This window comes from Anolis carolinensis, unplaced genomic scaffold (assembly GCF_035594765.1).
Source record: "Anolis carolinensis isolate JA03-04 unplaced genomic scaffold, rAnoCar3.1.pri scaffold_9, whole genome shotgun sequence".
Taxonomy (NCBI): Eukaryota; Metazoa; Chordata; class Lepidosauria; order Squamata; family Dactyloidae; genus Anolis; species Anolis carolinensis.
In genome coordinates this window covers 5,254,713-5,269,741 of record NW_026943820.1, presented here as the reverse complement: position 1 = coordinate 5,269,741, position 15,029 = coordinate 5,254,713, and the positions used below count along the sequence as shown (strand labels likewise).

The 15,029-nt window shown below is 42.8% G+C and overlaps 1 protein-coding gene and 1 long non-coding RNA gene across 3 annotated transcripts in view; one reads left to right on the top strand and one right to left on the bottom strand.

The window, feature by feature from the left end:
• Positions 1-13,167, top strand: part of LOC134293587 (uncharacterized) — a 26,787-nt gene extending 13,620 nt beyond the window's left edge. The window contains exon 3 of the long non-coding RNA XR_010000537.1: positions 10,258-13,167. This is a non-coding gene — a long non-coding RNA (uncharacterized LOC134293587). The remainder of the gene's footprint in view (positions 1-10,257) is intronic.
• LOC100560941 (cytochrome b5 type B) lies at positions 36-15,029 on the bottom strand. Of its 2 annotated transcripts, XM_008122068.3 has the most exons (5): positions 14,567-15,029; positions 8,803-8,931; positions 8,184-8,210; positions 1,822-1,853; positions 36-706 (listed from the first exon to the last, which is right to left on the bottom strand). In XM_008122068.3, the coding sequence occupies exons 1-5, from the start codon at positions 14,711-14,713 to the stop codon at positions 616-618; spliced, it is 426 nt and encodes a 141-aa protein (XP_008120275.1). In that variant the 5' UTR covers positions 14,714-15,029; the 3' UTR covers positions 36-615. The 2 variants fall into 2 exon arrangements, with proteins under 2 accessions (XP_008120275.1, XP_062817699.1); XM_062961629.1 differs by lacking the exon at positions 1,822-1,853 and having other exon boundaries at positions 14,567-14,815.

Below are 15,029 nucleotides of genomic sequence, written 5' to 3'. Positions count from 1 at the left end.
CGGTTTGTATTTTGGAGGTCAAGAAAACACCAGAGTCATTGAGAGTGTTATTTATTACACAGCTGGCCGATTAAAAAGGCATACAGTCAACCAGTAGTACATCAACCAAAGTACTGCTGAAAAAATACAGATCTGTTTAACCGTTTTTTAAAACCACAGAAACAGAGAAAAGGCAGTTGGAAAGATGAAAAACAGAGCTTCTTCTCGATTATGTGACATGTCTTTTTAACCTTCCTAGGAATATTCTAGTCCCTCCAGTATAACCTCCTCATACTGGACAACCTAGAAATTCCTAGAGGATTGTTTTTTCAGGTTAAAAAATAATAGGCTTTTTCTCATGTGTAGTTACCACACTTCCATGGAGCTCTGTGCCCCTAACCCTTCCATACTTGGATGGGTTAGAACTGTGCACAAAGTGGAAGGATACTGGCTGAGAAGTGACTCACAGTCAACGACTACAAATCATGGAATGGAGGCGGATGCTTTTTTGTGTGTTCTCAACAACAAAGTCATGGTGGGTCCCTCGGGGTTCCCCTTGGTGAGGAGAATGGGTGATGGATGGACGACGGAGGCGGCCAAAACTTCAAGAGCCTACGTTCTGCTCCCCGCAACGGATCAAGAGGACTTTGCATCCATGACATAGAAGCGGTACATCAAGCCCAGGACCACGGCCCCTACGATGGGAATCAGCCACACCGTCCAGAAGCTGCAAAAAAAGAGAGAGGAAAAAAAGAGGTTAAACCATGCATGTATGTATATATGTACGAATATGCATGCACCAAATACAAAGTGAAAGGACTCCAGGGAAAGTCAGCACAGATAATAGGAGAGAAATCGAGGAAGTGGGACAATTTTCTAATTCTTAAAAAGGAAGCATTACTTGGTTTACTGTGACAGTTGTTATTGTTTTCATTATATCAAGAGAATATGTGGACAAGTCTACATAGGGATCATCAAATGCAGCATCCAAATACAAATCAAGGAACATGAAAGGCACTGCAGACTAGCTCAACCAGAGAAGTCAGCCAAAGCAGAGCACTTGATAAACCAACCTGGACAAAGTATATTATTTGAGAACACAGAAATGCTGAACCACTCTCACAACCACCATGTCAGACTACAGAGAGAAGCCACTGAAATCCACAACAATTTCAACAGAAAGGAGGAAGCCATGAAAAAGAACAAAATCTGGTTACCAGTATTAAAAAAACTCTAAAATCGGGTCAGTAAATAAAGAACAACACTCAGAAGACAGGGAAATTCCAGACATGAACCTCCCAACAAAGGATGCCCCCAGGCTGGAAGCAGCCAGACCTTGAAGCTGCAAGGCTTTTCAATGCTAACCAAGGTGGCTACTTGCAACATTCACACTTGCCTCAAACAGACAAGAGTTCTTTCTCCCACCCTAGACTTTCCACAGATACATAAACCCCACATGCCTAGTTTCCAACAGACCTCACAACCTCTGAGGATGCCTTCCATAGATGGAGGTGAAATGTCAGGAGAGAATGCATCTGGAACTTGGCCATACAGCCTGGAAAACTCACAGAAACCCATCAAGAGAATACTTTACCTTGGATCATTTTAGGGGGATTTGTTTGGCTAATGATGATGATGATGATGATGATATCATCATCATTATTATTACTATTATTATTATTATACCAAAAGACTACTTTACCTTGACTTGTTCAAGGAAGATTTGTTTGGAACATTATCATCATTATATCAAGAGAATACCATACTACTTTGAGGGGAGGTTTGGGACATCATCATCATCATCATCATCATTATTATTATTATACTAAGAGAATACTTTACCTTGACTCATTGGAAGGAGATTTGTTTGGATCCTAGGAAGAAAAGGGGAAACAGGGATGTCATGTCCGGTGGTGATTACAATGATGGTTAACTTTATTTAGGCCTTGCCTTTCCCCCAAAACAGGGACATAAGGCAGCTTAAGGCACAAAACTACTAACAACATGTAAAAACTCTTTCAAGTATTAAAAGACATATCTGTTTTCAAAAACAGTACAATTCAGACAATAGAAACAGAATGGCATTTTCTCCAAAAGCCTTTTCTTTTCTCAATTTAGGGTTCCCTGAGAGACCCCCCAAGATCTCCCTTTATCCTCAACTGTGGCTTCCAACAAGGTCAAACCACCCACAAGCATTTTACCATCTTTTCCTATCTTGAACCTTAGAGAAAGATATTATTATTATTATTATCCCATCACCTGACCAAGCAGTATGGTCTTTTCCAATGGGTCATGTTATCTCTTGGTATGTCCAAATTATGACAGTCTTGGTCAGTTTATTTGGCTGTCCATTATGGCCACAGAACGTGACTCTCTTCCTCTCTGCTTTCTTCCCTGTCCAGCTTTCACAGCCATGGAAGCACCTGAATTTGGCATTAACGATCTATCTTTACACTTGAGGAACTTCTCTAGTTCCTCTGTAGTTGGTTTTGATATTAAATCTTGGGGGTTTTGGGGTACGTGGCACTTCCTTTTGACTCCAAACAGAGCAGGCCACAATGATCCTCCCTGTTCTGTCCAAGGGAAACTGGAGAAAGAGAAAAGTTGCCTTAGCCTTTAAGATACCAGAATCTTGGGAGCCACCTCTTTTGAATATTGGCCAGCATTCTGATAGTGCACTACACTGGCAGAACTGCACCAGAACAGGCCAGTGAAACAGAATGAATCCATCCACATATGTATATATGGGTCAAGCAATTTTTTTTGCTTTAGTGGGGCAAACAAAAAGGCCTTTGTGTCCCAGAAAGAAATGGAACAATGTGGTAAGAGAGATCCCAAAGGGAAGGTGGTACCGAAGCCCCCATCTCTGAATTACTGGGGCATGATATGGCTTTGAAGGCCCTTTCGAGCGGCTTCCTTGAGCCACCTTTGCAACCAAGCAGGGCTTTGAGCAAACAGAAACTTCTGCTGCGCCGACGGATCAACCCAACCCAAGGCAATAAAGACAAAGTTGCATATTTGGGTCGCTATTCACCATAAACCAGGGACATCAGAAGAGAGGACAGAGAAAGCCGGGAGTATTAGTAAGAGCCCTGTGTTTACCGCTGGGCGATGTGATCAAAGCGCTTCTGCAGAGAAAGTGACATACTTTGCGACGCTGGAGGGGAAGGTCATAGGACCAGAGATGATGAAAACATCATGGGACATCTAGTCCAGAGCCCTGGTGTCAAAGGAATATATACCTAAAGTATATGCCTCTTTACTCAGGGCCACCTATGTCTAAAAGGACATACAGAGAGATTAAATAAATAAAATAAAGTTCTTCCTAAAGTGAAACTAGAATTTTCTTTATAGTCATTTGAACCACTGGTTTGGATCCTGTCCTCTGGAGCAAAAGCAAAGGACAAGTTCATTCCAGCTTAATAATAATACAGTAGAGTCTCACTTATCCAAGCTTCACTTATCCAGGTTCTGTATTATCCAAGGCAGTCTGCATTTTAGTAGTCATTGTTTTTGTAGTTAATGTTGCAATGTTTTGGTGCTAATTCGTAAATACAGTAATTACAGTAGAGTCTCAGTTATCCAATATTCGCTAATAATAATAATAATAACAACTTTATTTTTATTCCCCGCCCCATCTCCCCGAAGGGACTCGGGGTGGCTTACATGGGGCCTAGCCCGATAAAACAATCAAATATCAATGATACAACAATAAAACAATTATACCAATAAAACCTCAATCCAACGTTCTGGATTATCTAATGCATTTTTGTAGTCAATGTTTTCAATACATTGTGATATTTTGGTGCTAAATTCGTAAATACAGTAATTACAACATAACTCTGTGTATTGAACTACTTTTTCTGTCAAATTTGTTGTATAACATGATGTTTTGGTGCTTAATTTGTAAAATCATAACCTAATTTGATGTTTAATAGGCTTCTCCTTAATCTCTCATTATCCAACATATTCGTTTATCCAACGTTCTGCCGGCCCGTTTATGTTGGATAAGTGAAACTCCACTGTACTACATAACATTACTCTGTACTGAACTGCTTTTTCTGTCTGTTTCTTGTAAAACATTATGTTTTGTGCTTAATTTGTAAAATCATAATGTAATTTTATGTTGAATAGGCTTCCCTCCTTATTAACAAAGATTTTCGCTTATTCAAGGTTCTGCCGGCCCGTTTATCTTGGATAAGTGAGACTCTACTGTAATAATAACTTAATTTATATCCCGCCACCATATCCCAAAAGGGATTCAGGGTCTTCCTAATGCTGAAATTGAACTTTTTTCTTTCATTTGAATCCACTGAACCCACAAAGCAGAGAACAAGTTCATTCTAGCTTTCTCCAAACTCGGTTGTCCCAAAGCCCCACAGCTTCCCTTTTGCTCTCTCTTTCTCCTTCTTCCCTTTCCTCCATTTTCGCAGAGATTCACCACTTCCCTGTCTGAGGTTCTCTGGGCCAAAGCCTTGGGGTCTGGTGTCGCTTTTAAGACATTGAAGAGACCCCACGATGCTTCCAGGTGCAACCCTTTCCTCTTTGGCGCAACACCTCCTGATCAGATGCCGACCCAAAGCAGGAACATCTCCAGGCATCAAAGGTCTGACCCAGACGCCAACCACAGAGGCCAAGAGGGACAACTTCTGCTATTGTCCATGGGTCACATCATGCCTTCAGAAGATGTCTATATTGAGGAAGTACTTCAACCCAAGTGTCCAGAAGTAATGGCATGTGCCAACTTGGGCCCTCTGGGTGTTTTGGACTTCAACTCCCACAATTCCTAACAGCCTACCGGCTGTTGAATTGTGGGAGTTGAAGTCCAAAACACCCGGAGGGCACAAGTTTGGACATGCCTGTCATAGAACAACTTCAAGTATGGGTCTCTTTCTAGAAGTTCATTTAGGAGCTCCAAAGAGCACTTCCAATGTCTCAAAATGAAAAGAAATAGAGACTGAGTCTTCTCATGGAGATAATGCAAGACAGGCTTCTTTGTTCTTAGAGGCCACAGTGTCCTCCATCTCTGTGGACTCCATGAGTTGCTCAATGAACAAATATAACAACAGTGTCCAACTTGAGTCCTTTAAATCTCACTGTCGCATTTCAGTCTTCAAACAGTTATTTGCAGACAGCAAACAAGAAGGCTCTGATCTCACTAAGCTTTCATCCAGAAAGTAGAACAACACCAGGACTTTGAACCTAGATGAGATCCTCAAATGTGAACTCATATCACTAAACACCAAGGCCAGGATCAACCAGGCCCCTCGGATTCTTGATTTTTGTGTGCAGTCATGAATGCTGGAGAGAGAAGAAGCAAGCAGGTTGGAAGACAAACAATTTCAGAATTTAGGGGAGGTCTGGGAACTGTAGTCCTACACAACAGTGCAAAACAAGGGGAAAATAAGGAGGAATAGGCCCCACAGAGACCATTTCGCTTGGAGAAGGTGAGAGTTAGTGCTTGAGACTCACAGAAGCTGTTTTGCACGCAGAGAAAGCCAACACTGAACAAGCGAGGAAGAAGAGGAAGAGGAGGCCCGCATGCAAAAGGCAACCCTGGGTTAGGCCTGGCAGAGGAGAGGAGACACAAAAAAGACACAAAGGCAGTCTTAAGAGCGGGACGAGGGCCAAGGAGAAACGCAAACCCGGGACACTGGAAACTTTAGTCTGCATGAGGAGGGTCCACTTCGTTGCTGACTACAGGAGACCATTCTAGTACAAACCTTCCCATTAGGAAACCAGCAATCAAATATAGGTGCATCTATACTGTAGAATGTAAAGCAGAGGTGTGTGTACATTATGGAATTATCACAGTTCAACACCTCTTTAACTGCCCTGGTTCAATGCTATGGGATCCTGGGAGTTGTCACTTTAGAAGAGCCTTTCGCCTTCTCTGCCCAAGAGATGCTGGGGCCTCCCCAGACTCCATAGCACTGAGATAATGAAGGTTAAGGTGGTGCCAAACTGCATCAATTCTACAATGTAGATGCACCCACCACAAAAAAATGGTGAGCAAATAGATTTCCCATCTTCCTTTCCAATTAAAACTAACATGCTTTCCTATCTGTATAGTTGCCAGCTTTTCTCTCTGTGTCTAAATGGAATATGCTGCCAGGGAGGCTGGATGGTCATCTGTTGGGAGGGCTTCAATGGTGTTTTCTTTATGGCAGAAGGGTTTTGGATTAGATGGCCCCTGAAGGTCTCTTCTAGTTTTATCAGTCTGTGATCTTAAGTCTTTTCTGGAGCGAATGGCTTTAACAACAATGGAGGAAGCCATCGCTTGACTTACTGAAACCTCTTCTCAGGTAGAGATATAGTCATTGTTTCAGAAAGGAGAACACAAAAGCAAAATATGTGGAGTAAAAAGGGATTGGGGCTTCTTCTCTTGCAAAAGAACCTTCCTCTGACACATTTTAGTGTCTTTAAAAGAGAACAAACTGGGGAAGGGGAAGCATAAAAAGGCACTGGAAGTCCACTCAGTCCCTACATTCAAGAAACAAGGAGCAAAACCAGCCCTGCTTCACCCGTCTCCTCGCAGACACATCTATTTATGAGTTCCTCTCTCCCTGCGAAACTCTCAATCTGGGCGGCTTTACACATGAAACTGTAGCCTGTGTGTTTGCAAGAACAACAAGGGGCCAAGGCTGTTTGGAGGGCCATAAATCACAGTAAGGTATGGACACAGATTCCTAAGAGGCTGGTATTGCCTTTGCACAAGGCCCTTTAGGACGGACTCCAGAGGGAGACCGCAGGGGATTGACCAGGGCCTCCATGGATGACAGGTGGGGAAAGGGAAGGGCCACTTGAATGGAAGCTGGATGGCCATCTCTTAGGAGGGCTTTGATGGTGTTTTTTTACCTAGCAGAAGTGGATCAGGCTAGATGCCACTTCCAATTCTAGTGGAATATAGACTTCCTAGGAGTCCAGCAGAGCTTCCATCTCTGGAGGCCTTTTAGTAATGACTGGATGGAGATTTGTCGGGTTTTGATGCCTTCCTGTCCAGCAGAAAGGGATTGGATAGCCTTTGGGGGGTTCCTTTCAACTCTAGAAGAATGTAGACCTCCTAAAAGTCTAGTGGGGTCTCCTCTGGAAGTCTATGTAGAGGCTGGATGGCTATCTGTTGGGAGAGATCGGAATATATCTTCCTTTATGGCAGAGGGAGCTAGGACTAGGTGGCCTTTGCAGGGTCTATTTCAACTCTTTTGGAATATAATTTCCTAAGAGTCCAATGGAGTCTCCTCCTCCTGAAGTCTTTAATTAGAGGCTGGATGTCCATCTGTCGGGAGGGTTTTAATGCTGTCAACTTCTGCCTGGACTGGATGGCCTCTGGGGTCCCTTCCAGCTCTAGGATTATATAAAAATGGGTCATTGGATCTGGAGATCTGGTCCCAACTCTTCTATGATTGTGTCTCTCAAGTGACAGAGTCCAAAAAGGCCTGGCTCCAAGCCTTTGTTGACATGAAACTGGGGAAGAAGACAATACCTCAAGCCCCGAAGGGAGAAATGTTTTAATCCTTCTCCAACATTTGTCAGCGGCTGATCCGATCCGCAGGGCATCTGGGCAGCGCAACACACCAGTCTGTTGATTCGGACAGACAAAGGCGCCTTCCCCAAAAAACGTGGGAAAGTGCTCCCGCCAAGGCATTATGATTACCCACGGTTCACCTGGCGCTGGGATCACTGGGCTGCACTGGTTTCCCCAGCCTCCTAGAGCTTTGAAGGATGCCATTCCTGCTCAAAGGCTCACCCCAGAGGCACAAAAGAGTTTCCCCTGCCTTTGGATTCACTCCAGCTGCCCTAATCCAGCCTCGGCGTTTGTGGTTTTAAACGATTTAAATCTTTGACGCCTTTGGTAACTCATGTAACTGTTTACATTTTTTAAGATTCCGTGTATCTTGATTTTGGAACCAACGTTCAGACCCTCCAGGTGTTTTGGACTCCATAACATCTGAGAGTCTACATTTTGCACTCCAATACTTTTTTTAGTCTTATGATCCCACAGGGGAAAATAGCCAGGAAATTGTCGAACACATAAGGAATGATTTGAGAGCAAAATTTTAAACACCTTTGGGATACAGCTCTCCAAATTGCGTTTGCGGCCCACAAGACCCTTCCCTGCTCCTAAGTAACAGCAAGATAATGGCTGCCTTCATGTCCTTTTCCCAGACGCTTCCATCTTACAAGGGGAATGAAAAGAGGCTTACCTTGGAGCCGCCTGGCTTCAGGTCATCCTGCGGAGAGAATGCAAAAGAAGAGGCAAAGATAGTTAAGTCTCTGGAAGGAAAGTAGTTTCCTACAAATGAAGAGAAGGCCCTTCCCTGCCTTCTACAACAAGCAGAGGCTGGATGGCCATCTGTCAGGAGGGCTTGGGTGGTGTCCTTTCTGGCAGAAGGGGGTTGGAGTGGATGTCCTTTGTAGTCTCTTTTAGGATTCTAATAACCTCTTTGAGCATCATTTAAGAGAGGAAAGCAGAATAAGAATAACAACAACAACAATTTAAAGATCGAATTACAAAGACTCTAGCACAAGCCAGTCAAGGTGGTCCCAGTAGTGATTGGCACATTGGGTGCAGTGCCTAAAGACCTTGGCCTACACTTAAACACAATTGGCGCTGACAAAATCCCCACCTGCCAGCTGCAGAAGGCCACCTTACTGGGATCTGCACGCATTATTCGCTGATACATCACACAGTCCTAGACACTTGGGAAGTGTCCAACGTGTGATCCAATAAAACAGCCAGCAGAGTGTCTGCTGTGGACTCATCTTGTTGTGTTTCAAATAATAATAACAATAACAACAACAACAGGAGGCAGAGAGTCTCACCGGGTGAACTTCTCCTATGAGGTATTGCTTGAGCATTTCGTGGGCGTCTTCAGAGTGGCCCACATCGTCGAAGCTCTCTGTTGCGTCCTGACCGGCTTGTTCAAGGAGAACCTCCTCTCCACCGGGATGCTGAAAGGAATCAACAGAGAACATAAGAAAGCAAGAGTAGGACCCCACCTTAAGTGACCAAACACAGGGAGTCTTTACATATATAACCCAATAAATGCCAAGCCTTCCTGGTGCGACCTTCAACATCAGTGCTGCTGCCATTGTTTGAAACCCAGCTTTCAAAAGGGTGGTGAAACTGGAGGCCAACAGCACTTCATTTACATAGAGTTATTTATACGCAGTAAGACTCCCATATCCACAGGGGATATATTCCGATGGATCACAGCTTCCTAAAATCACAAATATGTCAAATGCCATTAAGTAACCAGACTTCTGGTCTCAGCATATTGCAGAATAGCACTGGAAGAGATTCTTAGGGTGCATCAACATAGTAGAATGTATGCAGTTTGACACCACTTTGACTGCCATGGGATCCTGGGAGTTGCAGTTTGCAAAGTCTTGAGCCTTATCTGCCAAAGACAGCTGGTGTTTCACCAAACTATAAATCCCAAGATCCTATAACATTGAGACATTGCCATTAAAGCCGTGTCTAGCTGCATTAATTCAACGGTGTAGATACAACCCATGGGTATACGACGGCAACTCCTAGGATGCCATAACATTGAGCTGTGGCAGGTAAAAGTGGCGTCATTCATTCTACAGCGTAGATGCACTCTCTAAGGATTTGCAAGGTTCTCCAGTGCAACTCCATGTCAACTTCCGGGGAAAGAATGAATTGGAGTCAACTGCATTAATTCTACAATACAGATGCACCTTTTTAGAATTTGCAAAGTCCTCCAGTGCAACTCCATGGCAGCTTCCGTGGAAGCAATTGAGCAGTAGACCTAGCAAAGTCCCAAAGAAACCATCCCACTCGGAAGGAGGAAGTGAAATCATGGATATGGGGGCTCTGTAGAAGATTCGAAAGTCACACTCCTTTTTCAAGATTATAAAAGTGTGTCTGGACACAGACCGACTGCCCATGTTGTTGTTGGTTGTATGACCCTGGCAAAGACAATATCAGGGCAAAGGAGCCTCCTAGGAAAGGAGACTGTTGACGGCAATGAATGACGTTGGGCTCAATGTCCCCAGGTTGTCAATTCCACTGTCTTTCATGGGGTCGGAAGGGGCAAAGCTGGGAAAACAGGCCCAGACAAGCCTCAAGGGGCCCTGAAGTAAGGTAGGCTCTGTGGGCAGGTGAAGGGGGCCACTCCCGATTGACGTCAACCAGCTTACCCCTCTGGCAGGCCTCACATTTCTCCCCAGAAAGACAGCAAAGGGCAAGGCAATGCAACAACTTCAGTTAAGCCTCCAGCAACTGACTTTGTCCTTTCTCTTTGTGCTTAGACTTCAAAGTGAAGAACAGACCTATCCCGCCAGCCTTTCTGGGAGAGGAGAACACACATCAGGCCTGTTGCTCAAGTGACTTTCATGAGCATAGTGTCCTTTTGCCTTCATTCCTTAGTTTATTCTCATCTGCAAAGAAAAGGGACCACCCTTTTTTGGGTCGATAGGTATTATGTTGAAAGAAAGATTAGATCAAAATGGGAACAATTGAGCTCTCTGTCTCAGAGTGTGGTGGAGGCTGCTTCCCTGGTGACTTTTAAACACAGGCCGGATGACCATCTGTTGGGGGTGCTTTGTTCTTTTTCTGCAAGGCAGGGGGTTAGACTAGATGGCCCATGGGATCTCTTCCAACTCTACGATTCTATGATATTGGGATGGGATGCAGCAGATTAAATTACAAGAACTGAACTTGAGACAAAATGTTTATATTGCTTGTACTGATATCACTCATGGTTATGTATTATACTTAGCTATATTTCCCCCAATTTTCAAGCAAAGAGTAGAAGGCCACAAGCCAAGCAAAGCTGGAACAGGAAAATTTCAAATTGCTCTTTGCTGGGCTCATGTAAGTCATGAATGTGGGTTTAAAGATTATAAAGACTGCAGAAATATTATTATCATCTCAGGAGGAGACTCAAAACAACCACAGTAGAGTCTCACTTATCCAAGCTAAATGGGCCGGCAGAACCTTGGATAAGTGAATATCTTGGTTAATAAGGAGGGATTAAGGAACAGCCTATTAAACATCAAATTAGGTTATGATTTTACAAATGAAGCACCAAAACATGTTATACAACAAATTTGGCAGAAAAAGTAGTTCAATATAGAGTAATGCTCCGTAGTAATTACTGTATTTACAAATTTAGCACCGTAATATCACGGTTTTGAAAACATTGAGTACAAAAATGCGTTGGATAATCCAGAACGTTGGATAAGCGAGTGTTGGATAAGTGAGACTCTACTGTATATATATACAGTGGTTGGAAGAGTTCCCAAAGGCTATGTATGCAGTTCAGCTCTAGCCCTTGAGATGGAAGGAGAGGCAGGTCATGTATTAAGCACCAAAACATCATGTTATACAACAAATTTGACAGAAAAAGTAGTTCAATACACAGTAATATTATGTTGTAATTACTGTTTTTATGAATTTAGCACCAAAATATCATGATATATTGAAAACAATGACTACAAAAATGCCTTGGATAATCAAGAACCTTGGATAAGCGAGTCTTGGATACGTGAGACTCTACTGTACTTTCTTACTTTGCAGCCTAAGGGGCATCTACACTGTTGAAATTATTATTACTAGATTATTGTTATTATTATTATTATTATTTTATTATTATTAATTATATCCTTCTTTTTCTCTCTTAAAAGAGATTCAGGGCAATACACACCAAATACACAAGGCATTTTGACTCTACTTGTGACTGCCATGCCTCAATGCTATGGAAGCTTGGGATATGTAGTTTGGTGAGGCCCCACACTCTAGGACAATGACAGCTAAATGTCTTGCAAAACCACAACTCCCATGATCCCATAGCATTGAGCAAGGTAGGTATAGTGGTGCCAAAGTGTATCAATTCTACAATGTAGACACAGCCCCAGAATACCGGTATTTTAGATACTCCTTTCTAATCAGAGTTGGTTACAACATCATAAACCTACTTTATGGAGCCTATTCATCATCATCCTCACTAAAAGACTGACATCATGTGTCTTCATACCATAGAAGTACAAGGGTTACCAATATTACAATCTTTTTGGCTCTAGACCAAAGTATTATTGTTTTCTCAGATGTTTAAAGTTTGGCCCAGTTGCTGAATCCCTCTTGATTTCTCTGTCGCATTACGGCAGTATTGTTTTATTATACTGTTTTATTTTGATGTATAGTTGAGCTGTATATCTGGCGCATGTTGCCCTGCTCTCCACCAGGACAAAGGGCGCTCCCAATAGATTGCCTTTCAAGGGCTACAATAAAGGAAAGGCGACTTAGGAAACTATTGCGAATCTTTCCGGAGCGGCCAGGTCTCCTTCATTCCAAGGCGCCTCTGCCGCCCGAGAGTCCAATGTCTTCACTTCCATTGCATCACACTATAAACAAAACTGGTTTTAAGTAGTCACCCATCGACACACAAACAGGCCAGCAACTGATTGACTTGCAAAACTCTGACCAAATGGCTTCTAACCCGTTGAGCTGCTTGGGTGCATCTACATTGTGGAACTGATACACTTTGACACTTTAACTGCCCTGTCTTTGGTCAAAAAAGAAAATCCAGACTGGATCTATATTGCCATATAATCCAGTTCAAAGCAAGTAATCTGGATATAGCCGTGTAAATGGGGCCTCAGTGATAGCCCGTCCTATTAAACATATTGGGAAAGGGGAAAACACATCATTTAAGTAGTTGGCCATCAAGACTGAAAGAGTTTTGTATACACAAAACATATAAACAGGAAGGTGTTTAAGATCTAGTGAGGGAGTACTGTGGTTTTTAACTGAAAATATATTTTGATGGATTTTAACTGAAAATTTTTTGAGCTGTTTGTGTTTAATTCTGTAATATTTGTATATTTTAATGCTTTTTATGTCAAGCCAATTTGAGTCCCCTCTGGAGAGATAAAGCATGGTATAAATAAATAAATATAATATTACTAATAATGTTATTTTGTGGCTTATTTTACTATAGTAATGTTTGGGATTTTTTAATGTTGTTCAAAGTGCTTTTACATAATCATTGTTTCTTGATGGTTGGTATTTTGCATTAATTTTTTTTGTTTTATCTTAATTTGATATGTTATGTATTTTGTTTATATTATCTAATATGTTTTCTTTCATGATTATAAGCCGCTCTGGCTCCCTTTTTGGGAGATGGGGTGAGGTATAAATAAAGTTTTATTATTATATAACTATTATTTTGCTTGTGTTTTGCTACTCTGCTGCTGAGTATGCATACCCAGTGTTGAAATTGTCCACATGCTTGTGGATTTCAATGGCTTCTCTATATAGTCTTGACGTGGTGGTTGTTAGAGTGGTCCAGCATTTAAGTGTTCTTAAATAATATGCTGTGTCCACGTTGGTTCATCAAGTGCTCTGCTGTGGCTGTATTCTCTTGAGTTAGTCTGTAGTGTATAATGATATAGTAGAATATAGTAATTGAATGCTTATATTGTGCTATGCTAATAATATATTGTATGTTCATTTGATTTGTAAGCCGCTCTGAGTCCCCTTCGGGGTGAGAAGAGCGGGATCTAAATTTAGTAAATAAATAATAAATAAATAATAGTGTCCACAAGCATATGGACAATTTCAACAGAAAGGAGGAAATCACGAAAACGAACAAAATCTGGCTTCCAGTATTAAAAAGCTCTAAACTTAGAGCTTTTTAATACTTGGAAAAATTAGTACAGTAGAGTCTCACTTATCCAACGTTCTGGATTATCCAACACATTTTTGTAGTCAATGTTTTCAATATATCATGATATTTTGGTGATAAATTCGTAAATACAGTAATTACTACATAGCATTAATGTGTATTGAACTACTTTTTCTGTCAAATTTGTTGTATAACATGATGTTTTGGTGCTTAATTTGTAAAATCATAACTTATTTTGATGTTTAATAGGCTTTTTCTTAATCTCTCCTTATTATCCAACATATTCGCTTATGCAACGTTCTGCTGGCCCGTTTTTGTTGGATAAGTGAGACTCTACTGTATTAGTAATTATACTAACACTCAGAAGACAAGGGAATCCCAGACATGAATCAATCAGGGCCAACTAACACCTCCCAACAAAGGATGCCCCCAGTCAGGAAGTAGCCAAGCTTTGAAGCTGCAAGGCAATTTAGTGCTAACCAACAAACAAGTTCTTTCTCCCATCATGGATTTTCCACAGATATATGTAAACCTCATGTGCCTAGTTTCCAACAGACCTCACAACCTCTGAGGATACCTGCTATAGATGTGGGCGAAATGTCAGGAGAGAATGCTTCTGGAACATACAGCCCTGAAAACTGACAGCAACCCAATGATAATAATTCAGATACCAGTAGCAATCTAGGGCTGCATCTACATTGTAGAATGAACGCACTTTGACACCACTTACTGCCAAGAGCATGAGACTTCTAATCCTGAAAGAAGTGAGAGGCGGAGTTCCAGGTTCCTAGGGGGCGTGGCCTCTGCTCCACGCTGGTTCCGCCATCTGCATGTATTAGCTCAAGCCCCGCCCACATCCGGGTCTCCTCGATCTGACTTTCCCCCATCCTGAGGGGAGCAAGGGCCTCATTTGCATAAGGCAGCCGACCCACCTCGTCCAGGAAGCGGGTCACGTCGTAGACGCGGCCGTGGATGACCAGCCAGGTCTCTTTCCCGGTGCTCCGCTTCGCCACCTCGTCCATGGTGAAGAACGGGCCGCCCTGAGGGGGCTCCGCGCCGCCCGCCTCCTGCGTCCCCATTCGGCCCTCGCTTGCCTCGCCAACAGTGGACGCTTGGACTCGCAAGGCCGCCGTAACCGAAGACACGCCCACTCGCCGGCAGAAGACAGGGGCATTTGTCCTATTGGCTATATGGGAAGAAGGCGGGAGGCCGTGGTTCTCAGGGGCCAATCGGGAGTGCGCGTTTTCTCTCACAACCAATGAAACGCCGAGGTCTCCTCGCCTGCCAGCCCCACTCTTTTTCTTAGTGGTAGTGGTGGGCGGGTTTGCTGGTTGATTGACAGCTGTCAACCTCTGATCAGTGGGCCAGGTCCAGAATAAGGGTAGGCCTTCATTG